The 27,611-nt window shown below is 52.0% G+C and overlaps 2 protein-coding genes across 4 annotated transcripts; one reads left to right on the forward strand and one right to left on the reverse strand.

The window, feature by feature from the left end:
* Positions 1-1,163: 1,163 nt before the first annotated feature.
* On the reverse strand, positions 1,164-26,537 carry CCDC61 (coiled-coil domain containing 61). 3 transcript variants are annotated; one of them, XM_067721193.1, is made up of 15 exons: positions 26,474-26,537; positions 19,511-19,694; positions 19,179-19,261; positions 15,199-15,356; positions 14,455-14,616; positions 11,964-12,174; positions 11,792-11,874; positions 10,938-11,107; positions 10,744-10,819; positions 10,269-10,411; positions 10,101-10,179; positions 9,870-9,924; positions 9,068-9,146; positions 8,682-8,953; positions 1,164-3,420 (listed from the first exon to the last, which is right to left on the reverse strand). In XM_067721193.1, exons 2-14 carry the CDS (start codon positions 19,656-19,658, stop codon positions 8,856-8,858), a joined length of 1,545 nt encoding a protein of 514 aa, XP_067577294.1. In that variant the 5' UTR covers positions 19,659-19,694; positions 26,474-26,537; the 3' UTR covers positions 1,164-3,420; positions 8,682-8,855. The 3 variants fall into 3 exon arrangements, with proteins under 3 accessions (XP_067577294.1, XP_067577293.1, XP_067577292.1); XM_067721192.1 differs by having other exon boundaries at positions 19,511-19,669; positions 26,474-26,536; XM_067721191.1 differs by lacking the exon at positions 26,474-26,537 and adding an exon at positions 23,092-26,395 and having other exon boundaries at positions 19,511-19,669.
* PGLYRP1 (peptidoglycan recognition protein 1) lies at positions 4,257-8,015 on the forward strand. Its single transcript, XM_067721194.1, is given in 5 exon segments — positions 4,257-4,295; positions 4,297-4,538; positions 7,084-7,157; positions 7,160-7,204; positions 7,834-8,015. Coding segments are annotated over 5 exon segments (582 nt in total).
* Positions 26,538-27,611: the final 1,074 nt, after the last annotated feature.

The following is a 27,611-nucleotide window of genomic DNA, read 5'->3' on the forward strand; positions in this document are numbered from 1 at the left end:
TGCAGAGCGAAGGTTGGTGTGGTTCACCTAAATCTGAAACCCTTGATCTGTTTGGTCCCAGAAACAACTCATTCCCTTCTCACTGAGCATCAGAAGCACAACTGGCTCTAATTCTCAAGTGTCTTCCTTGACAACAAAGCCACACACACAAAAAAAGCTGTGAAAAGTGCTCAAGAGAAGACGTCCAAGGTGCTATCAGGATGTAATGAGGTTACAGACCACATCCTCAGAGTTCAGGGACATTTCATGTGGGCAACATTTAAACTGAAAGCTGCTGTGGGGGTGGTGCGGGCGCCGTGAATAGAACGCACATGAAGAGATTGGAGAGAGGGTCAGACAGAAACCATCACGCATGAACCCTGGAACTTGTGGATGTGGGGGGCACAGACACTGATGCTGGGGCACAAGTAAGAGGGAAGAGAGTGGCGAGGCGTACAGCTGAGGACTTGGCGGTTGAGCCGTGGGAGACATTTTGGGTTGTAATAAGCAGTTATAATAAGTTGGGGTCAAGAGGGAACCATGAGGAATGGGCAGGACACTTGGCATCATTGCCCTCCACTGAGGGCCTCCTTGTCTGCAGAGGCTGGGAAGATTCAGACTGCCTTTCCCACACGGCCTTGCAGCTGGAATTCTGGGTGTATTTGAAGCTCTGGGCATCACAGCCAGGTGTTTCCCCAGCAGCACCCGTGAGTTCAGGCAATAGCTTTGAGGTGCTGAAAAGCCACTAAGCAGAAACAAGGGCGTCCAGATCCTGGATCACAGCTCAAGAGTGCTGCCCTGAGTATCATTCATGGAGACACAGCCTAGAGCCTGTTGCTCCAGCCACTCCTATGACATGTAGGCTCTTAATTCACTATATCATGTGGAGGATGCAACCAGGGCTGGGTCAAGCCAGATCATCCATTCTTTCATCACTTGAAGTCACTTTGCAGGGAGCAGGGGTCTCTTTCTGTAATCCCAGGGATATGGTTGGTGCAAAGGGTTGACACAGCCTCCCCATCAGCCAGCAGAGGAGGAACCTCCTGGCTCTGGGGAGCCCCAGCCCCTTCTCCTGCATACCTGACCTGCTCTCCATACACCTGAAAGTCTACCTCATTCCTGCTTGTTTCCTGGGAGGGGCTCCCTAAGGCCAGATGGAAATAACACCCAGATACTGCCAGGAGGAAAATCAAGTCTATTTATTCCTGGGGCAACAAGGAAGCCAGTGGGGAATCCAGTGAGAGCAGGAACTGACAGCATCACCCTGGGTTTCACACCCAGGAGCCCAGCTCTGCCAGTCCCAAGAAAGGGCACATGGGAACGTTAACCTGGGTCTTCCCCAGGGTTGTCTATGAGCAGAGGCTGTCCTTCCTAGATGGGCTGGGCCAGGAATGTTCGGAGGCCCCCGGACTGGGGTTCAGGAGACCTGGGTTCTAGTCCAGCCTGAGTCACTGACCAGCAGTAAGACCTCGGGTCAGTGTCTTCCTTGGATCCAGGGAACAGAATGAGAGAATAAAACAAATGGCTGTTTGAAGTCAGAAGTAGAACTTTCTCTAGCCATAAGTAGTGGCAGGTCCCGACACCAAATGATGGCTCAATCAACACAGGCCAGGTCCCTCCCAGATCTGGGCTCTCTTGCAGAAGACAGAGCTGTCCCCAGACAGTGAAGTCCCATGGTGGACACAGTAGGATGAGAGTCTCTAAGGGGGCTGGTAGTAGGATTGGACAGGACTTTGTGCAAAGGATTTTTTGATACCTTGAGAAAGGGGCCAAGGCAGGATGTGAACCCAGGGCTATCTCATCCCAAAGTCTCAACGCTGTTGAGTTAGTGGCTCTTGGTTTCTACAGATCTCAGAAATGGCACTGCTCTCCCATCAGCACCCAGGCCCCCCTACCCTGTCCTGATCTCCTTTCACTCTCCTGCCCTTTAGTGACTCAGCTCCCCTGAGACACAAGGCTCCAGGCCCTGGAGTGCAGTCTGGGCTCGTCCCTCTTCAGAGACGGAACACTAACCCTGCCCTAGAAAACATCCTTTCTCCCTCACCCTGGTTGCTGTCCAGGCAACTACTGCACTCCGGATTTAAGCAGAGGCAACCAGGCCTGGGCCCCGGCCTGCCTGAAGCCATCACAGGAAGCGAATGGAATCAAGGTCATGAGCAATGTGCCCCAACCTGTAAAACATGACGGGGCAGCTGAGTCTGTGGCGCTCATCAAAGGAGGAATCCACCCTTGCCCTGAGCCTCCTCCATTCAAGACTTTGTTAACCAACAGGCTGCAGCTCTCTGGGAAAAAATAAATATTACATTATTACGTGGCTTCCAACATCCTTGAGGGCAAGTTTCAGGACACAATGTTTAATTGTTGAAATCCATTCCCTAATCTATATATTTTCAATTAAAAAATAACATAGCTTATGGCCAACTCTAGTGGTTATCTAACCTACTAAAATGTTGCAATCTGCTGTTTGGAGCTACTCAGCGGCTGCAGGAGAAAGGACACCAGAGACCAGAGGGTGATATGGGGTTGGGAGGGGAGCATGCTGTACCCCTGCCCCCATGGGTGATAAAAAACAGTTAGGACTCTGGTAATTGCACAAATATTTCTACTATAGCAGCACCTTCCCTGGACTGCTAACTCTAGTCTCAACCTTCCTGTCCACCCTCCTCCCAGTAGATACTGGGATATTCACAGACACAAATCTGAATACTTTCCTTCCGTGCTCAGGACCTGGCCATGGTGCCCAGTGTCCTGAGGATCAAGTCCTGAGTCCTGGGACTTCCCTGGTGGCGCAGTGGTTAAGAATCCACCTGCCAATGCAGGAGACATGGGTTCGAGCCCTGGTCCAGGAAGATCCCACATGCCGCGGAACAACTAAGCCCATGTGCCACAAATACTGAGCCTGCGTGCCTAGAGCCTGTGCTCCGCAACAAACAGAAGCCACTGTAATGAGAAGCCCTCGCACCTCAACAAAGAGTAGGCCCTGCTCACCGCAACTTGAGAAAGTCCCCGCACAGTTAGGAAGACCCAACGCAGCCAAAAATAAATAAATAAAAATAAATAAATTTATTTTTTTAAAAAAGAATGGAACTGTCAGCTTACTACCAAGGGTAGATTTGAGGTCAAGTCCCAGTGATGCTTTTTTTTTTAAATTTACTTATGTTATTTTTGGCTTCGTTGAGTCTTTGTTGCTGCGCGCGGGCTTTCTCTAGTTGTGGAGAGCGGGGCCTACTCTTCATTGCTGTGTGTGGGCTTCTCATTGCAGTCGCTTCTCTTGTTGCAGAGCACAGGCTCTAGGCACGTGGGCTTCAGTAGTTGTGGCACTCGGGCTCAGCAGTTGTGGTTCACGGGCTCTAGAGCTCAGGCTTAATAGTTGTGGCGCACAGGCTTAGTTGCTCCACGGCATGTGGGATCTTCCCGGACCAGAGCTCGAACCCATGTCCCCTGCATTGGCAGGCGGATTCTCAACCACTGCACCACCAGGGAACCCCCCACCTCCACCCAGGTGATGCTTACGTGGCACTGTGAGTCAGACATCTTCTAAGGGATCGACCCATGAGTTAGATACGTTATAGTATCAGCCCCATTTTGCAGGTGGGGAAAACTGAAACCCAGAAAGGTTGTCACTTGCCCAAGCTCACACACTGGAATGCCACCAGAATTCAAACTCAGGCAGCCTGGCTCTGAATGAGGGCTCTGGACCACCAGGCTTTACTATCTCCCATGTGGCAGCAAGGTGAGTAGCCCTCTTCTGGCCTGTTTACTCAACTGTGAAATGGGCTTCCCATTAGTCACCTCTTCAGTTTGCTGCCAGGGTTAAATGACATCGGGCTTAGGTCCAGGAGAAGTGTTTTTAAAATGGGCCCCTTTGTTTCTTCAGTTCCTTGCAGGAGGATGGGAGAAGAGGCCTGGCCGCCTGCCTCCCATGTTAAGTCCTGGTGAGCTGTCCAATGCTCCACTGAGAGGAGAGACAAAACAGGGCAGAGATCCAGACCCTGGGTCTTCCAGAAACCACGGGGCGAAGTGCCCAAGGGCCTGTGTGCCTCTCCCCACCCCCAACTCTCGGCTGGGTGAGGGGCCCCTTGGCTTTACCATGGTCTCCCCCCTCCGGACCGGACCACACCGCATCCTGTTGGGGCCCTGCCAGAGAAGGAATCGGAGTCTGGGTTCCCACTGGGAAGTCCCGCGGGGTGTGATGCAAGGCCTTCCCTGCCCCCCAGGCAGATAAAGGCGCAGAGCCAGCCTGGAGCTGCTAGCCATCTCCGCGCGCCCTGCGTGCCATGACCCGCCGCTGCGCACTGCTCGCCTGGGCCCTCTCCGGCAGTCCTCAGCCTCGGAGCGGCTCAAGAAGCCTCGGTAAGCTGCATCCCCATCGTGCCCCGCAGAGAGTGGAAGGCCCTGGCGTCCGAGCGCAACCAGCGCTAAGACGGGCCCGTGCGCTACGCGGTGGTGTCGCACGCAGCGGGCAGCGCCTGGGACACCCCGGCCTCTTGCCTGAAGCAGGTCCAGAACGTGCAGCACTACCACGTGCGGACGCTGGGCTGGTGCGACGTGGGCTACGAGTGAGTGAGGAAGAGAGGCAAAAGCTGGAGACGGGACTGGAGCAGAGGGAGGAGCGCGGGCCCAGGAGACCGCAGGGACCCTGTTCTAGAGCCGCCTGGCCGACACCCCGGGCACCTTACTCAACCGCGCAACATCTTCGTCTGTCCCCAGGGTCGCCGCTTAGGGCTGGGCGTGTGCAGGCAGCGCAAAGATGCTAGGAGGAGGGGAAGCAGCTGCAGTCCAAGCTCTGCCCCCAGAGGAACGGACAGACTTTGCCAATACACAGGAAGATATCCTGTGCACTGGATTCCCTTGGTAAAGTCCGGTGCCTCGTTAAGCACCAGGCCGGGTTGCCGTCCCAGCTCCATTTACTGATGGCTGAGCCCTGGGGCAGGCATTCACCCTCTTTCAGCTTCAGTTTCACCTTCCTCCTCTGCAAAGTCAGGGGGGTCGTGGCCCACCCCATCACTAAGCCAGCCAATACCACTTAGGGCACCGCCTGGTGTGCAGTGGGAGCCCCCAAGTCCATGGACTGCTGGCGCCTATTACTATGTGCCAGGCTGTGCGCCATATGCTGGGACGGGGGCACAGCCATGAACAGTGTGAATCTAGCCCAAAGGGATTTAAAGACCAGCAGGCAGCAACAGGTGAGAAACAAGCAAAGTCAACAAGATGAATTCAGATGGTGAGAGAAGCGATGGAGAAAAGGAACAGAGTGACTGACGCGGCTCCGGCATATGGGAGCCGAGAGAAGAGTGTGGTAAGCTGGGGGTACAGCAGAGGTAGAGGCCAGGAGGCTGAGTGAGTGGGTCATTCCTGAGGGACAAAGGTCAGGGTGGCTGGAGGTAGCCGGGAAGAGTGATATGAAATGAGGAAGGAGTTGGCAGGGGCCGGATGGCACAGGGTCTTGTGGGCCATGGGGAGGACCTCCGTTCTACTCTAAGACAGGAGCCATGAGAGGGATGTGAGGCTGCTTGGATATAAGAAGCTCCCTCTGGCTGCAGTGTGGAGAACAGACTGTAGGGGGGTGAGGGCAGAAACAGGGGCAGGGATTGGTTAGATCTGCCTCTGGGGCCCATGCCCACCAGCTCCCTTTCCAGGGTAATAGGCTGGGGTCCTGCATACGGGCTTCTATAGCAAGAGACTCTACTGGTTCTCAAGCCTCGGTAAACACCAGAATCACCTTACTGGAAATGAAGGTCCCCAGGCCCCACGCTTAGAGACTGCTTCAGTAGGGCTGGGGTGAAGCCAGAAAGCCTGAGGACCTCGCTTGGAAAAACCTGGAAGGCTTCAAGGGTATCCCCAGCTCTTCTGGCTCAAGATTTTACAATTCAAAGGCTCCAACTTCAAATTATTTTTCCAAAAGTCAGGCGCTCCAGTTCTAAGCGTTTCCCTGAAGGAACGAAGAGCAGAGCTTGGCTCCACAGCCTCTGGTCTAAATCACTTTATAGAAAAGCAAACTGAAGTTTGTTTCTCAGATTTTAGGATTCAGAGTCTGATCCAAATGTTTGGAATCCCCCTTCCTTGTCGCATCTTTTTCGGAGCCTCAGTTTCTTCACCTGTAAAATGGGTCTCCTGACTGCCCACCAGGTGGTGGGGTTTGAAGTTTAAATTAGATGCATCCATTTAGCTAATGTACAGAGAGTACCAACTGCTTGTGCCAGATGCTGGGGCTGTGGCAGGACCATAACTGGCCCAGTCCTGGGGGTCGATATCACTATGGTATTTCTAGCCTCTTCAATCCAGATTCTGAGAGTCTGCCTTCCCAAGTGGCAGATTCAGGACCAGTATTAGAGTTCCCAAATTCTGCGCATCCTTGGTGACCTTGTGAGCCAGAGGACCGAGGTGACAGATATCGCATCTCCAAAACGCCAATCTGGTTAATTCCAAATTTGTGCCAAATCAAACTCGCTCAAGCAGGACGTGTTGAATGACTGAACCTGACAGATCTGCTGCCAGGATTGGAAACCTCAAAGAGGCAGATGCTGGGGCTCCAGGGTTTGTGTCTGGTTGCAGCGCCAACCCTCGAGTCCCTGATCCTGTCACTCAAGTGTACCCCAGCAGGGAAGAGGAAGCAGGAAGCAGGCTGGGGAGAGGGCAGAAGAGCTTCTCAGTGGAGAGTTCTGAGAAGCATTAGTGTCCAGGACGTGACCTTGGGTAAATAATCTAAGTCTGCTTCCTCAGCTTAAAGTGGGGATGACAACAGTGCCTGCCTCCGAGGACTGCATGTGAGAATTCAGCAAATCAAGAGCTCAACCAATCCTCCGGGGAGGCAGGAGAGAGCCAGACCATGTGGGTGGGAGTCACGGAGACCTGGGTGAAAATCCTGACTCCTCACGGGGTTGAGGATGCAAAAAGGCGCATGTAGAGCTGTGCTTGACAAATGGCAACGGTCACGGTCATTGTTCTTACTGTGGAAGATTAGAGGATAGGAGGAGGGTGTTGGGGAAATTGTGTGTGAGTGACAGGGACAGGGGCGGGGCAAGCAGAGGACAGGGAGGGAGTCCCCCCCCAACCCGGGGAAGCCCTCTGTCACTCATCCAGACCACCCTCCCACCCCCACAGCTTCCTGATGGGAGAAGACAGGCTCCAGTATGAGGGCCGGGGCTGGAACACCTTGGGCGCCCACTCAGGTCCCACCTAGAACCCATATCCCTCGGCATCTCCTTCATGGGTAACTATGTGGGTAAGTGACTGTCCAGCCATCAGCTAGGGGGCTGACATGGAGCCCGGGGGTTGGCACCGCGTGGTGAGCAGTTGCTGGGAGGCTCTGCCACCTGGAAGCTCTGTGACCTCGGGCAAGTGACTCTGCTTCTCTGAGCCTTGTTTCCTCTTTTGGATAAAGACCATTTGCAACCACATGGTTTCAGTGAAGATTAGTCTGTCTCTATAAAAGTTCTTAGACCAGTCCATGGCACCTAAGAAGTGCTTGATAAATGCCAGCTATTGCTGCGGCTCGGCTGGGGAGGTCTGGGGGCAGATGAGGGCAAATAAGCAGTAATTTTGACAGCTGACACTTGCTGAGGGCTTACTCTGTACATAAAATAACTCTTTTGATTATCCCACAGCCCTGTGGGCAGGTGTCATTCTCCCCTTTCACAGATGAGGAAACTGAGGCACAGAGAGGTTCTGTCATTCTCCCCTTTCACAGATGAGGAAACTGAGGCACAGAGAGGTTAAGTCACTGCTTGGTGGCGGCAGGCTGGGTTCTGGGCCCTAGCGGGCCAGCTCAGAGTACAAAATCAGAAGCACTACCCACACCCCCTCTGCCCTTCGAGGAAGCCCCAGCCTAACTCCTGCCTCTACCTCCCACAGATCGGGTGCCCCCGCCCCGCGCCATCAGGGCAGCCCAGAGTCTGCTGGCTTGCGGCGTGGCTCAGGGATTCTTGACTCCTAGCTACGAGGTCAAAGGACACCGGGATGTGTAGCAGACGCTTTCTCCAGGCTACCAGCTCTACGAAATCATCCAGCAATGGTCACACTACCACCGCGTGTAAGGCCCTGTCCGTCTTCTCACACACACCCCCACCCCATCAGAAACCCCACTGCCTCCCCCTCCCCCAATAAAGGCGAACCTCAAACTGTATTTGTGTCCCGCCATCCCCCTCCCCACCCTCTCTCTCCCCCATAAGATCCCAGCCATCGCCCCCCAACCTCCCAGCACTCTGACCTTGCTCAGAACCCAGAGGCCCCGACCCTGAACCAAGACCCCAGAGATCCCAGCTTGGAAGCCAAATCACAGCTCAGAACCCAGAGGCCCCAGGTCACAGCACAGGAATAGCACCAAGTCAGCTGAGATGTCACCACCAGAAGCTCAGGGGTCCTCACCTCCCGGGCAGTAAGCCATGTGGCAAGACACCCCCTCTCTACCACACCGCCAAAGACATCCTGGGCAGCATCTCTGCTTGAACTCCTCTGGGGACAAGCTGCTCACTCCCACCCCTCAGGTTCCCCTCCCCCCATTGCTTTAGAGAGTGCGGGAGTTTTTTCTGAGCCTGTACTCCAATCTGCCGCCCAGTCATAGGCATGGCCAGAAATACACACAGGTCCCAGTTACACCCCCTCCCCACCCAATCTTCATTCCTCCTCACTCCACCCCGACCCTTCAGTCATAAGCTGAGGGATCCCAAGGGCACATATGTTTATTTACAAAACACACTTACCCTCCCTCCCAGAATGCAATGCCTGCGGGAGACGTAGGGATTGGGGCCTCACACACCTGAGACCCCAACAGCACCAGGAGGAGCGGGGCCTGGGCGGGGCCAGGACACACCAGCCCCGCCCCTCACGCCGAATCCATCCGAATCCATTGGAGGGGCAGTAGTCTCTCTCTGAGGTCACGAGTGCACGTCCAGTCTGTTCATGTATTCCTGCAAGGCCTTCAGGCGGGCGTCGATTTCGGCCATGTCAGCTGCCTGGTGGTCCGAGCTGTACTCTGTGAGAGCAGGCGTGGCTGTGGGGGTCCGTGAGGGGCCCAATATCCTGCCCTCAGTAGCATCCCAGTGGGCTCTGGGGCAGGTGAGGGGGAGATGTGGAGTCCCAGGCTCACCTTTGATGGGGACCCAGCCCCCCGAGTCCACCAGGCGTCTCTGATGGCGGCCGCGTTCCAGGGGGCTAGGTTTCTGCTGCTGGGGGTGGCAGGAAAGGGGGTCAGGCACTCTCTATGCCTGCCCCCCAAATCCCACCGGCAATTCTGAACCAAAGGACCTCATAAAAATTAAGGGTTGACACCTACTGAGTACTTATATGCAAAATAAGCTCCCTGTAGCTTCACCAGAACCCTCAGACGTGAATGCCATTACCATCCCCACTTAACTGATAAAGAAACTGAGCTACAGAAGCTAAGTAGCTACCTTGAGTCACACGGGTTCTAGGGAGGGGAAGCAGGTTTCAAGACCTGGCAATTTGAGGCCAGAGCCGGTGCTCCTAACCAGAGTCTCCTGCCCCCACCTCAGCCCCATCCTCCTCTCCAACCCAAAGGTCTCAAAACACTGCCTCCAGGGCTTCCCTGGTGACGCAGTGGTTGAGAAGAGTCCCCCTGCCGATGGAGGGGACACGGGTTCGTGCCCCGGTCCGGGGGGAATCCCACATGCCGCGGAGCGGCTGGGCCCGCGAGCCATGGCCGCTGGGCCTGCGCGTCCGGAGCCTGTGCTCCGCAATGGGAGAGGCCACAACAGTGAGAGGCCCGCGTAACGCAAAAAAACAAAACAAAACCACTGCCTCCAGAGGCACTGCGGAGCCGCTTTTACAACCTGATCCCCTAGAATGGAATCATGGGAGAAAGGGCCAGCGAGCTTCCGGTGGTTTAACGCTGCCCCTGCCTCCTCCAAAGCCTGAGGAAAGACACTCACCGTATTGGACCCCCTCCAGGTGGTGGGGCTGGGCGGCTTCCCCCGGCGACGAACGCTGAGAGGATGGAGTAATCAAGGACCAATGGGAGGGGTCTGTGGCACCTCCCACCTGGCCCTCTTCCTTGGTTTCAAGGCTCCAGCCTCCATCACCCAAGTTCCCCGCAAAAGACTGTTTCGAGTCTCCCCAGACACCTGTTTGGGAGCGGTCCCTTCCCCCAGCCCAAGTTTTACCCTCTAGGGAGGGATTCAGAGAAATCCTCGAACTCGCTGCAGGAGCTGGCGGACGAGTAGCGGCTGCGGAAACTGTCCACTAGAGGGAGAAGGAGAGTGTGAGCCTCTAGCACTGGCCACAGCCCCGCCCAGCTCGTCTGCCAGTCCCGCGCGCTCCGGCCCAGTTACCCGAGGAGCTGCGGTTTCGGGAGCGGTTAGCCGCGTCTCCTCGACCGGTCACGGCTGCGGGGGGTCGAGTTTGGCGAGACCAGGAGGTGGATGGACGGTCCCCGCTTCCTCCGCTGCCCAATCGGTTTCGCTGCTGCTGCTGCCTGGAGAACAAGAAAGGAGACGCCCACCTGTGCGCCCAACTAATTCGGGAAAGGGCGTCGCTGCGCCCCGTGGGTCACACCTAAATAGGGAAAAATCATGCGGAGACACAGACCAGGTAGGGGTGGGAGAGACAAATAAGCAGGACGTGGGGATGGGGGAGGCTGGCGATCAGGAGAGGGGATGGAGGTCAGGCGGGAAGCAAGAGCAGGTAGGGGGAAGGGGAGAGATGGAGCAGGTGACAGGTGATGGAGTTGGGAGTTGGGGATGGATGGTCAGAGGGTCAGGTAAAGGGGCAGGGATATGGGCAGGTGAGGAGAAAATGGGCGCTAACTTCATCTTGATCGCTCTCTGCTTCTTCTCCTTGGCTTTCACAAAGGCTGTTGGGTCGAAACGGGGCACGCGACCACCTAGGACCGGGTGGGGGTGGGGTGTGGAGAGAAGAGGAGGCTGGAGTCATAGGATCACGCCTCCACAGTTCTAGTTCCATCCACCTCCTCCCACGGGCAGAGCAGGGTCGTCACAGACCTGTGGGCGAGGGCGAGGGGCGGCCAGGGCGGCCTTGACCCCGGCCCCCGCGGTCGCTCTCCCGGGATGAGGAGCGGGCAGCGCCACGGCCACGCGACGTGGAGCGCTCCCGAGACGTCGAAGCCCGATCTTCCCGGGCCGAGGGCGGCACCACCGGTGTAGTCCGTCTCCTGGGAGCACAAAGCCCACTGTCAGTTTCCCACCAGCGACGACAACTCCTATCCCAAGCCTCTTGCCGGACTGCACCATCTCCGAAACTTCAGGCCCATCCCCCATCAACTCCTAAACATTCACGTACTTACACAATCCTCACAGATACCTTCTCCCAGGGTCCACCCCTATCGGAGCCCCACAAACCACGCCCCCCCAAACCCATCTGTCACTTCCCTACAACCTAACACATCCTTTCACCAGGCCCTTCTCCCAGAGGTTTCCCACAGCTCCCTGGAAACCCTTCCCAATTTTTCAACACCCACCCCAATACATGCCAGCAAACATCACTCGGATACCCACATGCTTAGCCACGCCCTTTCGCTCAACTAGACCTCAGACCCCGCCCCTTTTCGGTCCCTATCTCCAGGTTCAGCCTCCTGAATGCCGCCTCAGGCCTGCCCATCTCTCTACAGACTCCGCCCATCGTTTTCAACTACTGTGTGTGTCCTTCCCTATGCCCCATGCAGTCCTTTAGGCCCCACTCATCCCTCCGTTAGGCCCAATCTCAGGCTCTACCCGCCCTCTCCACCTTACCTGGGCCCCGCCCCGTCACTCAGGCCCCGCCCAACCACTCCCGGAGCCCACCTGCAGGCGGGGTCCACAGCTCCAAGGCCCCACCCACCCCGGGCCGCGCCCCTCACCCCCTCTTGTACATGGCCAGCTCGGTGTTCAGCGTCTTCAGCCGGGCACGCAGGCTCCGCTCCGACGCCTTCACCTCCTCTAGCTGCCGGGAGGGAAGAGGAGCGTAGAGGTCCGGACTGAAGCCAAAGTCCGGGACCCGCCGGCGCCCAGCCGGCTGCCCCGCCACCTCACCTCCTTGGCCAGGCGGCGGCAATCCTGGCTTCGGCGGCCGGACCCGCGGTGCCCGAGGCCGCGCTCCTGCCGCAGCTCCAGCTCCAGGCCGCGCACAAGCCCGCGCAGCGCCTCGACCTCCTGGCGCGCCGCCCGCCCGGCCAGCGCCTCCTCGCGCGATCTGCCCAGCTGGGCCTCCAGCTCGCGCTTCTCAGCAGACAAGCGCGACACCCTGGGAGGAGGAGGTAGAAAGCGAATGCTGGGGCGGGGTGAGAGGCATGGTCCCATAATCCTCATTCCTCCACTGGGCTGGGCACGCACCATTTCTTGATCGGTAATTAGAGAAATGCAAATGAAAACCATCAAGAGATGCTGAGCTGATAGGAACTTTCTAAGACAGGGATCCAGCTCTCAACATCCAAACCCATCAGTCCCAACACCACCCGACAGTAGCAAATACACAGCCCCACAGAGGAAGGCACTGTCCCAGAAACCTGAATCGGATTAGCCTATAGGTTTAACAACCACTTCGCGGGAAATAAACAGAACAGGGGACCACGTGAACCATGGAGATAAAATCAACAAAATCCAGGGACTTCCCTGAAGTCCGTTGAAGCTGGGGCACAAGTACACGTGCATTATACTACTGTCTACTGTGCGTGCTTGGAATTTTTCCCAATAAAACATTTTTTTAAATCCGTGGCTCCCCCGCACTCTCCAAGGAGCTTCCCCATTCGGTCCCTTCCAGCTGACTTCCCCCCTCCCCTCCTCTCCTCCCCCCTCCCTCTCCCATGGTGCTCTTTGCAAACGCAATGCCCTCCTCCTGAACCTTCTCTCCTCCTCCTGGCAGGAACCACTCCACTCATCCTCCAAACATCACATCCACCCCCCCCCCGCGGGGAAGCCTGCCTGCCCTCCCAGCCAGGCTGTCATGTCCCTTTATTCTCTCCTCTCCTGGCTCTCTGTACGTTTCCTTCCCAGCACCAATCATGGTGGAGCTGACGTTGATCAGTGTGATTATGTTTTCTGTCTGCATCCTCACTCCAGCTGTCTGGTCACTGTGTAGGAACTCGGGCTCTGTGGCCTGGCTGATGGCATCCAACTCTATTCCACTTCTTACAAGCTGTGTGACCTGGGGCAGTTTCACTTCACATCTCTGTGAAGTGGGATGATAATAATAACACCTACTGATAAGGCTGCAGGAATCTATAAAGAGCACTTAGACGTGTCTGGCACTGAGTGATGGCTCAGTAAACACCGATAGGGCCAGGCAGTGTGCCTGGCACACCGTAGGAACTCAGTAAATGTTGGATGACTGAATGAATGAATCTTGGAGTCTTCCCAAACTCCCTAACTCCAAGCTGGGAAGAGAAAGGTGAGAACCAACTGTCCAGTTGTGGATCTCAGGGCAGATGACGCCATCTTGTGGCCATCCCGGGAAACACATGCACACGCACCTGGAAGACTCGCAAGGTTCTCCAAGCCCCATGAGCTTGCACTTCTGGGAGGGGAGAGGTCTGGTCCTCCCAGGCAGCCCTGAGCGCTCAGTCCTGGGCTAGCAGCTGCCAGCAGTGCACAGTGGCTGAGGAACCAAAGGTGGCTTGGGCTGACTGCCTGGATTCAAGGTCTAGCCAGGCCATATTACTTCACTGTGTAACCTGGGGCAAATTCTCTAACCTCTCTGGGCCTCAGTTTCCTCCTCTATAAAATGGGGACGATAGTAGTGCCTACTTTGGGAGGATTAAATCAGTTAAATCATACAGCACTGAACAGAGTCCCTGGCACACAATTAAATGCTCGATAAACAATAGCTACTGGTATTATTATTATTACTACTACTAAAAATAGTATTAGCCCTACCCCAATGAGTGGGGCCCCCACCAGCTGGAGACCAAGTCCCAGTCAGCCCCTCCACAGCCCTCAGCACACAGCAGGCACTCGGTAAACATGCCCATCAGGTTCCTGTCACAGCCTCCCATAACACAGGCTCCCTTTCCTGCCTAACCCCATCTCCATTTGCAATATACTCGGGTGGGTATGTGATCAATGCCTCTCTGCCCCCTGCGCTGGCACTACACCATGGGCAGGGAAGGGGCCAGCACAAGAGAGGCGCTTGGGGAAGGTGGATTCAACTGAATAGAGCCCTGCCTCGCACCCTGTCTTTGCACATGCTGTTCCCTTTGCCTGGAACACCCCTCCCTTCCCAGGCAGGGTCAGGTCTCTCTCTGGACTCCCTCAGCCCCATCCATGGTGAATCTTCACTGTCTGCATACAGATCTGTCTCCCGCACTGGACTGGGAGCCCCAGGAGAGGACAGGGCCAGAATTATCTCGGTCATTGCTGTGTCCCCAGCACCATTAACACATGGTGGGCACAGAGGAGGGGCTCAGAATAAGTATTTGGGGAATGAGGGATGGCTGTCCTTCCAACAGTGCTAAGCATTGGGTCCCGCAGTGCATGATGGGATGTGTCCCCCCCAGCCCCAACCGCCCACCCCCACCTCCAGACTTACTGCTCCCGCAGATGCCAGATCTCAGTTTCCCGGCTGTCCCGAGGGTCCTGGCCATCCAGCCCTCGAAGGCGGCTCAGCTCCTCCTTTAGTGAGCGAATGATGCCCCGCAGGACCACAGGGTCTGGTTTGCCCTGGTACGGGAGGGGCAGCGGGTAGTGAATCCTGAGAAGGAGGATTAGAACCGTGGCATCTCAGAGGCCAAGAATCCACCCAGGAAAGGACATGTGACCCTTTCTAGCCAAATACTACAGGAAATTCGTTGGGAGTCTTCTGGGAACACTTTTAGTTTCCTGATAAAAACAGCTGATACAATTAACAAGTACAGCCCTGTTCCATTTCCTCCTGTTTTGATATAGATGCAACGCCTGGAGAAACAGCAGCCATTTTGTGACCATGAAGAGATAAGGATGCAGTCAAAAAGCCAACACGTTAAGGATGAGGAAAAGAAGAACAAAAACAAAAACAGAAGGAGCCTGAGTCCCTAACAAAACTGCTGAGTAGCAGCCATCTACCTAGACATCTCGTTATGTGATAAACTATTGTTTAAGGCACTGATAATGGTTATCCTGATACTTGTAGCCAAACACAATACTAAATGATATAACCCTCAACACTGAAGATTCCAAAGGCTAGACTTAAGCAACATCCCCACCTAGCCCTGGGTACCAGGGGTTCTTAAGTTCTATCCACGTCCTCTCCCACCTGACCACCAGCTACCAGCCTGGTGGGTATACTTGTACCCACCTGTCAAACTCCACAGAGTAGATGAGGATCAGGTAGCGCTTGGAGTTGAGCTGGGCCGATCTCGAGGCCAAGGGGCCTGGGCGGCCCCCCATCTTTCGGTTCCGCAGGGACTCCAGATCTGTGTAGGTCAGCAGGTCAAGGGTAACCGACTCACTGCTCTGTTGGAGAGAATGGGAGGAGCTGCCAAAAGACCCAACGTGGCCATACCCAGAGCACACAACCCACACACCTGGGCCACGCCCCATTCATTCTTTGGGCTACCTGGGCTTTTTTTTTTTTTTTTTTTTTTTTTTTTTTTGCGTTACGCGGGCCTCTCACTGCTGTGGCCTCTCCCGTTGCGGAGCACAGGCTCCAGACGCGCAGGCTCAGCAGCTATGGCTCACGGGCCCAGCCGCTCCGCGGCATGTGGGATCTTCCCAGACCGGGGCACGAACCCGTGTCCTCTGCATCGGCAGGCGGACTCTCAGCCACTGCGCCACCAGGGAAGCCCTAGCTGGGCTTTCCCACCACTGAGGCTGGTGATCAAGATGACCCTGCCCCATGAGGCGCTGCCACAGGACATCATCAGAGGGAGAAACTGAAAAGAACCTAAATGCTCAGCCATAGGAGACAGCTTAGTGCTGGGGCTTCCAAGTACTGTCCACAGACCCCTGGGGGTCCCCAAGACCCTTTCAGGGGAGTCCATGGGGTCAAAACACCTTGCATAATAATACTAAGATGTCATCTGCCTTTTTTGCTGTGTTGACATTTGCACTGATGGTGCAAAAGTCATGGTGGGTAAAACTGCTGGTGCCCATTAGCAGAAAGCAAGCCAGGGGCATCAAATGCACTAGTAACCATTGTATATTCCACTGCCACGCAGTCTCCGCAGGGGGATGGGAAGGAGGGAGAAACACACAAATAAATAAATAACTAGATAAAAACACAGAAAATGAAACCTAGGAATGTCCTTGATAAACCTGTAAAAATTATTAATTTTGGGGGGGCCGCACTGCACAGCTTGCAGGATCTTAGCTCCCCGACCAGGGATCGAACCCGCACCCCCTGCAGTGGAAACGCGGAGTCTTAACCACTGGACCGCCAGGGAGCCCCAAATTATTAATTTTTTTGACTCTTGACCCTTGAGGGCACATATTTTTACTACTGTGTGTGACAAAATGGAAAGTACACATTCGGCTGCATATCAAGGTATGACATTTTCTAGGAAAAGCACTTGTGTGATTGAATTTTGAGCTAAATTAGCCACTTTTTCATGGAACACTATTTTTACTTGAAAAGGTACTGACAAAAACTACGGTTATTCAGTCTTCGATGTCTGGCAAGCATTTTCTCAAAAATGAACAAAGCAAGCCTGTCACTTCCAAAAAAATACAGCTAACGGTATTTGTTTTGCAACAATAAAATTCAAACTCTAAAGTGAAAATTAGAATTTTGGAAAACTTGTATCTGCCACTGTGTGCTTGATAGCTTCTCAGTGTTGAAAGGCTTTCCCGGACAGATCAGTGAGGATATTAACAAATATGACTTCCTGATATTGTATAATGAAATGTGTCAACATTTGGAAGATTTGCACAACTCCGTGAACCAATATTTTCCAAATGACCAATGCATGATGTTACAAATGATGCTACAAATGCATGATGTTAGAAAATGAGTAAAAGATCCCTGCAAAGTAAAGACACACCAATAGATTTTAATGTCACAGAACAGGAAAAGTTCACTGGGAATGGTCTCAGATTCCACACTGCGATAAACCTTTAAGAAACTACCACATGTCCAGTTTTAATGTGCTGGCAAGAGAGGATATGCACAATTATCTGAAAAAGCTATTAAAGGACTCCCTTTTTCAGCTATATATCTGCCAGAGGCAGATTTTTCTGCATGTACGTCAATCAGGACATATCACTACAGACAGCAGAAGCACATGAGAATCTAGCAGTTTTCTATTAAGCCAGACATTAAAGAGATTTGCAAAAAATGTTAAAAAAAAAAACCCCACTATATTTCTTACTAAATAATTTTGGTTTTCAAAATATTTTTCATAAAAAGGTTATTTAGGTCAGTAACAGGTTTGTTACTGTTATTTTTAAATGAATTTGTAAATATCTTTATATTTTTCTCAGTTTTAATTTACAATATGGCAAACAAATATTGATAGATAAAACCTGCATGAACAAAAGCTCCTTGGTGTCCTCAGTAATTTTTAAGAGTATAAACAGGTCCTGAGACCAAAAAGTTTTTTTTTTTAATTAATTTTTATTGGAGTATGGTTGCTTTACAATGGTGTGTTAGTCTCCACTGCACAACAAAATGAATCAGCCATACACATAACGGTATCCCCTCCCTTTCGGACTTCCCTCCAATTTAGGTTACCATAGTGCATTAGGTAGAGGTCCCTGTGCTATACAGTATGTCCCCATCAGTTGTCTATTGTATACATAGTATCAATAATGTGTATGTGTCCATCCCAGTCTCCCAATTCCTCCCACCCCACCCCTTTCCCCCTTGGCATCCATACATTTGTTCTCTATGTCTGTGTCTCTATTTCTGCTTTGCAAATAAGAACATCTATACCATTTTTTCTACATTCCACATATATGCCTTATTATACGATATTTGCTTTTCTCTTTCTGACTTACTTCACTCTGTATGACACTCTCTAGGTCCATCCACGCTGGGACCAAAAAGCTTGAGAACCACTGGGTTAAATAAATCATGACGCATGGGTATACTGGAATACTAAGCAACCGCTAACAAGGATGACAAACTCAAAAGTTGTAATAATAATAAAAATAGACAATACCTGTGTAGCACTTATTATGAGCCAGGCACTATTCTAAGCTTTTTACATGTAATTCACTTAATCTTCATAACATTATGAAATGGGGACTACTATCATCCCCACATTACAGATAAGGAAACTAAGACATGGAGTAACTGGCCCACAGCTCCCAAGTAGTAAGTGCTAGTGATTACTGATTCCAGAGTCCATGATCCTGGCCATTATGCTATACTGCCTATAGATACCAAAATGTTAACAGTCTGAGGTGGGGGATAGAAACAGAATTTAGACTCTTACTTTCTAAGTCACACATTACTTTAATATCATCACAATTTTATGAGTGCACATCTTACCTGTAACCAGAGAAATAATGTAGTTCACAGTTTTTAAATGATGTCTAAATAGCATCCATGTCACTCTAAGCTCCAACCTGCTTCTTTTTTTCCTATTAATATTTTTAACTATTTGACATTATATTTTTTTTTCAATTGTCTGTCTCTCCCACTAGGCTGTCAGGTTCATGAGGGCAGGAATTTTGTCTCTTTTGTTTAGTGCTGTATTCCAGTGCCTGGCACACAACAGATGCTCAGTAAATGAAATGAATGATTATCTATATCCACTGACATGACTAAATTTTTATGAATTATTGTTAAATCTTTTAAAAGGCTACAGAATACCTTGGGAAATATATCAACTACATAAAATTATAGATCTGCAAATACACACACGTTCACATCACAAGTGAACACAGAAATGCAGAAATGGCTGGAGTGATTTCCATCAAAATATTAATAAAAGGGACTTTCCCAGGGGTCCAGTGGTTAAGACTCCACCTTCCAATGCAGGGGGTGCGGGTTTGATCCCTGGTTGGGGAACTAAGATCCCACATGCCACGCAGTGCGGCCAAAAAATATATATATATTAACAAAATATTACTAGGAGTAAGTATTGGGAATGGAGTGATTTTTACTTTCTTCTTTACATTTCTCTGTGACTTGAATTTTCTCCATGATAATCATTATCATTAGAATTACAATCAGAATAAGGTATTTACATTTGGGAAAGAAGAAAAGAAAAGATAGCCCTGTTCCTTCAACGAAAGAGAAGGTAGAGGGTCTTGCATACATCAGGTGGGCATCTACCCTCCCAGAGACCCAGGGAACAGACAGCTCCCCCAGCCCCCAACCCTGGCCCCTACCTGGGTGAGGGCCGACTCCAGCATGTTACAGAAGATGTTGAACTGTTTGAAGTTCCCTGTCTTGTGAGTCAAATCTTCGATGACTAGGTAGGGAGAAAAGTCCTTCCTGAGGTCTGACCACTTGGCCAGCCCAAGGGCAATGCACCCAACCTTTCCACCTTTCCCCAACACCAGTGCCTCTGGCCCAAGAGATGAGCCCTACACCCCCTCCCCAGCTTAGAGAGCTTCTAGTCAGGTAGAAGAGGCAGGTGGACAGGATCCTGACTGGCCTCATCTGGGAGAAGCTGAGCCCAGGGAAGGACAAGTGAGCCCACCCAGGCAGGCACACTCACAGCTGGCATCGAATTCGGCCCGCCACTGGTCGGCCGTCATCCGGTCCTCCACCTCCAGCTCTAGCACCTGCCCAGACACCATCACCCGCACGGCATGCTCCACACCCCGGAAGACGTAGTCCACCTGCAGGCCAGCTGGCTGGTCCATGGCCAGTGTCGCTGGAGAGGGGAATGAGACAGAGACCTGGAGGGGCTGAGAGCCCAGACTCAGGAGCTGGAAGGCCAGAATCCTGGTTCCACCATGTACCACCTTAGGAAAGAGACTTTGTCTCTCTGTGCCTCAATTTCCTCATCTGGAAAATGGGTACAATAATGGCACCTACCTCATAGAGCTGTCATGAAAATTAAATTGGACAATACATGTAAAAGCACTTGGAACTGTGTCCTGCACGTTACTATGCCCAATACACGCTGGTTAATAGAATATATGATTTCCAATAAGAGGATCAAGATTAATACTATTATTAATTTATTAATCCTTATACTCATTATATATTTATTGTTTATTCATTTATTTAAACATTTGTGGAGAAAAGTCAAGCCGTAAAGGGAGACAGAGTACTGAGATCAGGCTGGGCAGAGATTTTAAATAGAGGGTCAAGGGCAGGCCTCCCTGGGGAGGTGACATTTGGACAGAGAACTGAAGAAGGTCAGGGAACAAGCCAAGTGGCTATCCCTAAGGAAAGTGGTCCAAGGCGAGAGAACAGCCAGTGCATGGATAACAGATTATCCATGATAAACTTAAATCATTTACATTGAATTAATAATTGAACTTCTTCATTAGTCCGCTGTAAGCATAAATACTTTCTCTCAGCCAACAGGACTACTACTCACTGTTAGTTCTATGAGGAGTTGGAGGAGAGGGTAGGCCTCCACCCTCAGCATGAATTCTAGGGAGTGGTTCAGAATGGGAGCCCCAGGCTGTTTGGGTTCGTGTCCAAGTTCAGCTACGTGCACTTAGATGGGCAAGTAACTTAACCTCTCCTGGAGCCAGATTCCTTATCTTTAAAGTCTGTGCCATCCTGGGTGCTGGGGATATGATGAGAAACCAGATTCTGTCCCTACCCTCAAGAGGGTGGCAACAGTTAGAGGCATAAAAATGTCAACTGGTGGGGAAAGGGGATACTAGCGAGTAGGGGTCGCTCTTTTAGCTAAGGTGGTCAGGGAAGGGCCACCCCCTCCCTGCTGAGCAGAGGCCTGGAAGGAGGGAGGGGGGGAAGACAGGTGAATATCTGGGGATTAGGATCCAGGTAGAGGGCACAGCCAGGCAAAGATTCCAAGGCAGGATGTACCTAGTTTGTTCTGAAAACACCAAGGAGGTCAGCATGAGGGAAGGAGAGAGGGAAAGTGAGGAGATCAGAGAGGTAACGGGCCAGATGATGTTCCTGCAGGCCTTTGTAAGCCCACAGAAGAATAACAGCGTTTATCTCCTTAGATTGGTATAAGGATTAAATGAATTAATTATGTAAAAATCCTTGGTGAAATTGAGCCATCCCTGACCCAAGCAAGCACTCAATACATATCGGCATCATCATCATTTTTTTATTGAAATATAGTTGATGGACAACATTATGTTAGTTTCAGGTGTACTACACAGTGACTTGACATTTGCATACATTATGAAATGATCACCACGACAGACCTAGTAACCATCTATCCCCATACAAAGTTATTCCAATATTACTGATCATATTATGTGGCTTATTTTATAGCTGGAGGTTTGTACCTCTTAATCCCCTTCACCTATTTCATCCCCGCTCCCAGTCATCGCTATTCTTGTTATTATTACTTTGTTGTTGTTTCTGAGCTTGAAAGGGACTAGAGAGACAAGGCCAGCCCATTCCCTTCCCAGTGTACAGATGGGGAAACTGTGGCTCTGTGAGAAAAAGAGCCCTGTGCAGAGTCCCACCGGTGCTGCAAAGACAGAGGCACCCAGGGATGCCCCCAACCCAGTTCATGGGGACTCCTCCAATGCCTGACCTCCTTCTCTCCCCACTGTCTCCTTTAGTCCTCGCACTTTCCCCAATTTAGTCCTTCCTAAAGTCTGATGTTGGAAAATTTAATAGTTTGAGCCCTGAATCTCTAGGTCAGTGATTTTTTTTTTTTTTTTGACCGTGCCACTGCACGGCATGCAGGATCCTAGTTCCCCGACCAGGGCTCGAACCCGCACCCCCTGCAGCAGAAGCACCGAGTCTTGACCCCTGGACTGCCAGGGAAGTCCCTCTAGGTCAGTGATTTTTAATCTTTTTAGAGTCCTTGAGCTTTTGAGAATCTAATGAGATCTCTGAACCCTCCCCAGATAAATGAATAGATCCATAACCTCTGCAAGTAATTTCAGAGTCTCCCAGAATACCGCATCCCCAGGCTCATCCACAGATCCCCTTTCTCAAATGCCCAAGGACAATCGCCAGAGCCCCAGCCATCCTGAGAGGCACGTCTCTGCCTCTAGACCCAAGCTCTTAACTTTATCTGGGGGAGGGGGTCTCTGGTGCTTTGGACGGACTGATGAAATCTGGAGAACCTTTTCCCACTCACACTCTCATAACTGTACTTTCATTCTCTGGGGTTTCAGAAGCGGGGGGGAGGTTAATAATTCCTGATCTACGGGCAAACAAACAGTTACACATTTCAACATATCCCTCATCCCCTGGCCCCTAGTGCGGGTGCCAGGCAGCGCTGGCCCCGCCCTACCGGGTGTCCTAAACCCCGCCCACCCACTCCGCCCCTCAGACCCCGCAAGCCAATCAGCGGTTGCGCTGTCCCGGTTACCACGGCGCCAAAGGCAGCAGCGGAACACTTGACGAGCCACGCAGCCTAACCGCCCCATTCACCACCCCACTCTTGGTACCCAACTCTCCCGAGGAGGCAGAGGAAGAAGGGGACGCGGCCCTGCCCTCCTCCTTCCCCACTCCCCTACATAAGCCCCCCATTCATAGGCCTTCATTAGATAACAGGGCCTTTCTGCATCCCACTGCCCTGATGACACAGCCAACACCTCAGTCTCCAGATAGTAAGCCCCTGAATATTCTGCCCGAATTCAACTCTCCCCTTACACCTACCTGCCTCCTCACCTGCACAAACTGCGCCCGCTCCCTCCCTCCATCCTCTCTTCTAGACAGAATAAATCCCACACTCCCCAGCCAGCTCGACTCTCCCCTCCTGACCCCAGCTCCCCATCACTCACTCCCTAGATGGCCTCGAGATTCTGGTCACTCCCCTTCTCCCAGTCCCCCATGTTCTACTGGGGTTCCCCCCATATTCTACTTGAATTTTGTCCTGTCCCCCACAACACACACACTATTCCGCCTGGATCCTGTCTGCATATTTGCCCAAGGTTCTACTCCACACACACCCCATCTTCAGCCTGTATTCTGTAACCCTGATATTTCATCTGGATTCTGTTCCCTCTCAAATTCTATGTAAACTCCCTGCACCACCCCCCATTTTCCACTTCTCTTCCCTTTGGAGAGCCCTCCTTGAAGCCCCCCTCCCCCCCAAGTTCTGGAATTTTCCAGGCACGAAGTCACTCCCTCCCTCCTTCATGCCCCACCCTGCCCCCACTGCCGACCCTGTCCTTCTACCTGCATCCTCCATCCTTGCTCTGTGACTCCAACCAGTGGTCTGTGACCGCCGACCAGTGGCCCATCCTGGTCGCTGGTTTTGTTCCAGTCTCACGTCTCTCCCAGCTCCTCTTCGCCTCAGCTTAGTGACCTCCGCAACCCAGCCGGGGTGCTGTGCCTTTGAGGCCCCGCCCCTACCAACCCGCGACGTCAGCATTTCCACCTAGTGCACTCCGGGTGGACTCCCCAGCGCCCCACTCTGGTCCTCACACCTGACACCATTTCTCCGGCCTTATGACACCATGGCTTCAGTGCACACGCGCGTGTACACACACTCAGTTTTCCAACCCCCAGCCCTCTCATCTTTCACTAAGGTGACCCCCTCTCCATTTCCAGTGTGACATCACCGCCCCTGGCTCCTCCTCCCGAATTATGCTCCCCGGATATTTCAGATTTCACAGCCCTCACCCCAGGACCGGAGTTGACAGTCCTCCACGCTGGGCTACCCCAAAACAAGTCCACATCACCATGTCCTACACCAGACATGGGTAAATCATCGCCCCTGGCAGCCCCTACCCGATGGTTGTTTTCCCACCATCTGCCACCACCACGCCCCACACCAAATATTCCCGCCAGCCATGACCTAGCTGGAGTCTCCAATACAGCGTACCCCCCACTTCACCTTCATACACGTGGCCTGGCCTCAGTGACTCTTCTGAGCCCCCAGCTCACTGCCCCGCCCCCCACCATGTGGGTGAATTGGGGCTGGATGGAACCCCCTTCCCCTTAGCCCTGCACTCCAGATCAAAACCTTCCACATTATCCCCCTGGAATATATGGACCCCAAAGCCCTTTAGGACACCCCACAATCCAGACCCCCATAGTGCCCACCGCAGCCCATCACCACCCCCTGGGATATCAGACACCCTCCCCCACTGTCCCTCAAATGCTTTTTGCCTTAGATAAGGACTAGGCACACCTACCAACCAGTGACTCACCCTTAATTCTGCTCTCTGGTAGGTATTGTAACCATCCCCCATTTTACAGAGGATGAAGCATCTTGCCTCGAATCCTACAGCGAGGGACTGGCACATTCATCCCCCTACTCCTTACTCAGCTGCCTTTCCCTGACTACCTTCCTTTTCCTGCCATAACTCTCTTCCTTCCAGCACAAATCCAATGTGGGCTCACACCTTAAGCATGGTACATGCTGCAGGCTGGGGACTCCTGGGTTCAGATCCTAACCCATGATGTGACCCCCGGCAAGGCACTTACCCTCTCTGGGCCTTTCCCCATCAGTAAAGCGGGGATAATAAGAGTTCCCACCTCACATAGGATTATTGTGGGGATTGAATTAGTCAATACATACAAGGTGCTTCAAACAGAGCCTGGCACTTGGTCAACCGTTACCATCTGTGCAACTAGCTGATGACTAGTTGCCAGACCAGAAGTTCATGAGGGCACAGCCATTTTGATCATTCTTGTATCTTCAGCACCCGGGGCCTGGCACAGATCGGGGGCTGCTTGTGAATTAATGATCGATGCCAGGAGGCAGGGTTCAAGGCACTGGAGATACAAGCAAGTTCTTCTCAGCTCACTCCTTGTCATCCTCTAAGTCTCAGCTCCAATGTCTCCTCTTGCAGGAAGCCCTCCCTGACTCCCAGGCTGGGTAAAGGGCTGCCTCGATCACTACAGAGTCCCCAACATGGCCTAGCACTGGGCCAGCCACAGAAGAGGAGTTGAATGATGAGAGTTCCAGCCCAAGCTCTGAACTGACCTGTTTTTCAAAGTGAGGGCTGCAGACCTTCAGCATCAACACAGGAGCCTGATGACAATGCATCATCCTGGGCCTGGTCCCAAACCTACAGAAGCAGAATTCCTGGAGGTGGGCCCAGGAATCTGCATTTCCTATAAGCTCCCCCAGCACGAACTAGAGCTGAGATCTTCTGCCTGTGGCCACCACAATCTGTCCAGTTTATGATCCCATCTAGACCCCAACACCCTCCCAGCTCAACAACCCTGCCCTATATCACAGGGAGACCCCCCACGAAACGGTGGTAATGGTGGAACAGTACAACTAACACCTTTTAAGCACTATGTGCGTTTCTAGGTGCTGAGTTCTAGATCCACTTGAAGCCAACACTCTAGTGAGGGGCGTCTAAGAAGCCCAGTGGATATAAACAAACACTAACATATGTCAGGTAATGGTAAACCTTATGAAGAAAAGTAAAGCCAGGTGGTGAAGGGCCAGAGGGTGGCAGGAGCTATTTTAGTTTGGGTGGTCAGCGAGGAGCCCACTGCAAAACATTAGGTAAGGACAGGTGATGGCTTAGGCCAGAGCAGTAGCAAGGGAGGTGGTGAGACACGGCTGGATTCTGGATGTGTTTTGAAGGCAGGCCTGTGAGATTTGCTGATTGACAGTACGTGGGTGAAAGAACAGGGAGGAGTGAACGACAACTCCAAGATTTCTGTCCTGAGTACCTGGAAGGACGGGACTGCCATCAACTGGGTTTGGAGGTTGAAGGGGGAAAACGCCAAGTTTAGTTTGGGACAAGTTTTTAAAGTCTGTATGTCAGCTGGACTTCCAAGTAGAGAAGGGCCAGCCATTGGACATATGAGTCTTGAGTTCAGAGTAGATATCCCAACTGGAGATAGACACTTGGAAATATCATTACATAAAGAGCATATGAAGCCAGGAGACTGGGTAAGGCCACAAGGTGAATGGTACAGACTGAGAAGAGAGAAGGTCATTCTACTGATGATGAAGCTGAGGCACAGAGGGTTAAACAACTCACCCAGTGGCAAAGCCAGTGGCAAAGCCAGCATTCATGCTCAGGCAACACAACGCCAGAGCCCACACTCTTAGCCACCGGTAGGGTTAAGAAGTTTAAGAGTTAATTCACATAATACACTTGGTAGGTGCCTGGCACATAGTAAGCCTTCAGTAAACGCTACGTGTATCATAAGCTTTCACACCTCATCAAAGCACACCCTCATCCTTGGAGTTCTCAATATTGTTCTTCACCTGCCCTCCACCCAAATCAAAGGTTTAACTGATGGCAGGGACTTCCACCACTCCACAATGCTCTATAATAACCCTCTGCCTTAAAACCTCCCATTAAATCGCAAGGCTATCTTACAAGGACATTTCTATATTTTACCATCTTCTGTCTCCTACTTTACACACTTCCCCCTTTAAAGAGCCTCCTGCGAAACAGAAAACGCCCCCCGCCTCACATACTGCCCTCTGCCTCACAACTCTACCCCTGTTAAAGGGCAACCCCTCCCGATTCTCACACTGCCAGTTCTGCTGCCTGCCCAGCCCACTCTCCCCCCAGAGCACCCCCCTCCCCCCAGGATCGCTACCCCAGCCCGCGCACCAACTACTCTCGCCGCCTCTCACCTTCTCCGCGGACAACCCTCCTCGCGAGCGGTTCAACTGCCGAAGCTCCAGCCCCGCCCCAGGATCCGGCCTTCTCGCTTCTGATTGGTACTGGCTTACTCGCAGCCAAGTTCCCATTAGTCAAAACAGACGCCCGTCACTATAACCCGCCCCAGAGAAGAACCCGCCCTTCAATGCTTGCAATTGGCCAACTCAGAAGAGAGGCTCCGAAATGGGTCGGGTCGTCAGTCTTCTCTCCAATCACTACTGGCCGGTAACTACTGCCAGTCATACAAAGAAGGTTGTTCCTCTGAGAGGGGAGGGAATCCCGGAAGTAGCTCTTTGACTCCGCCCATAACCCCCTGCGGCAGAGCAGGCCACGCCCACGCGGAGGGGCAGGCTGGAGGACGCGCCTGCGCAGAGGAACGTCTTGGCTGAGGGTACAGAAGATGCGGAAACGTTCCTGAAGACTGGTTGAGATTTATCATCGTTCAGTGCGTTCCAAGCCTGCACTTAGCAGTTTGCAGGCCTTGGCTTATTGATAGTTAGCAGTAACCATGCAATGTAGGGGCTATTATGATCCCCATTTTGCCACTAAGGAAACAGGCTCAGAGAGGTACAGCCACTGGCCTGGGATCACACAGCTTGAAAACTACCCCTATTTTGGCTTATGAGTCATCAATAGGGACGATACAGTTTATAGAATTTGATGGGGGAGTAGGGGCGGGGATCGTTCTTTAAGAAAAGGAATACAAAATCACTAACACAAAACTGGGTATGAACATGAAAATTTACTTAGAATATGATATGAAATAATTGTTATTGTACTTTTAATATTGTTATTGTTACTTTTAAATGGTACATATTTAAAAGAGCTGACAAATACCACAAACATTGCAAAATCCCCAAAGATAAGGTAATGTTTTTATTAACTTACTACCTGACACACCTCTGTGGTATGTTTCCTACTTTTCTGGCTGCTTATACTTATTTCATAATATCCTGATCTGCAGAGAGAAGAGAAAAGTAAATTATCTTTCCTCTAGCATACTTGATGGAACTTTTTTTAGTCATTATCATTTAGAAAAAGTTCAGCTTCACAAGTCAGTATTGGTGATGTCATCTAAGTTTTTTGGAAATTTGTGAAAACTTTCATAAA

Source organism: Pseudorca crassidens, chromosome 20 (assembly GCF_039906515.1).
Source record: "Pseudorca crassidens isolate mPseCra1 chromosome 20, mPseCra1.hap1, whole genome shotgun sequence".
Classification (NCBI taxonomy): Eukaryota; Metazoa; Chordata; class Mammalia; order Artiodactyla; family Delphinidae; genus Pseudorca; species Pseudorca crassidens.

What these genes read in the sequence shown, in the direction of transcription:
- CCDC61 (XM_067721191.1), bottom strand. Translation starts at nt 23,287, where the DNA reads ATGCTGACGTCGCGGGTTGGTAGGGGCGGGGCCTCAAAGGCACAGCAC. An exon ending in CTGGCCATGTACAAGAGGGG is followed by an intron (nt 11,108 to 11,791) that starts GTGAGGGGCGCG and finishes TTGTGCTCCCAG; the next exon opens with GAGACGGACTACACCGGTGG. An exon ending in TCTGAATCCCTCCCTAGAGG is followed by an intron (nt 9,925 to 10,100) that starts GTAAAACTTGGG and finishes CCATCCTCTCAG; the next exon opens with CGTTCGTCGCCGGGGGAAGC.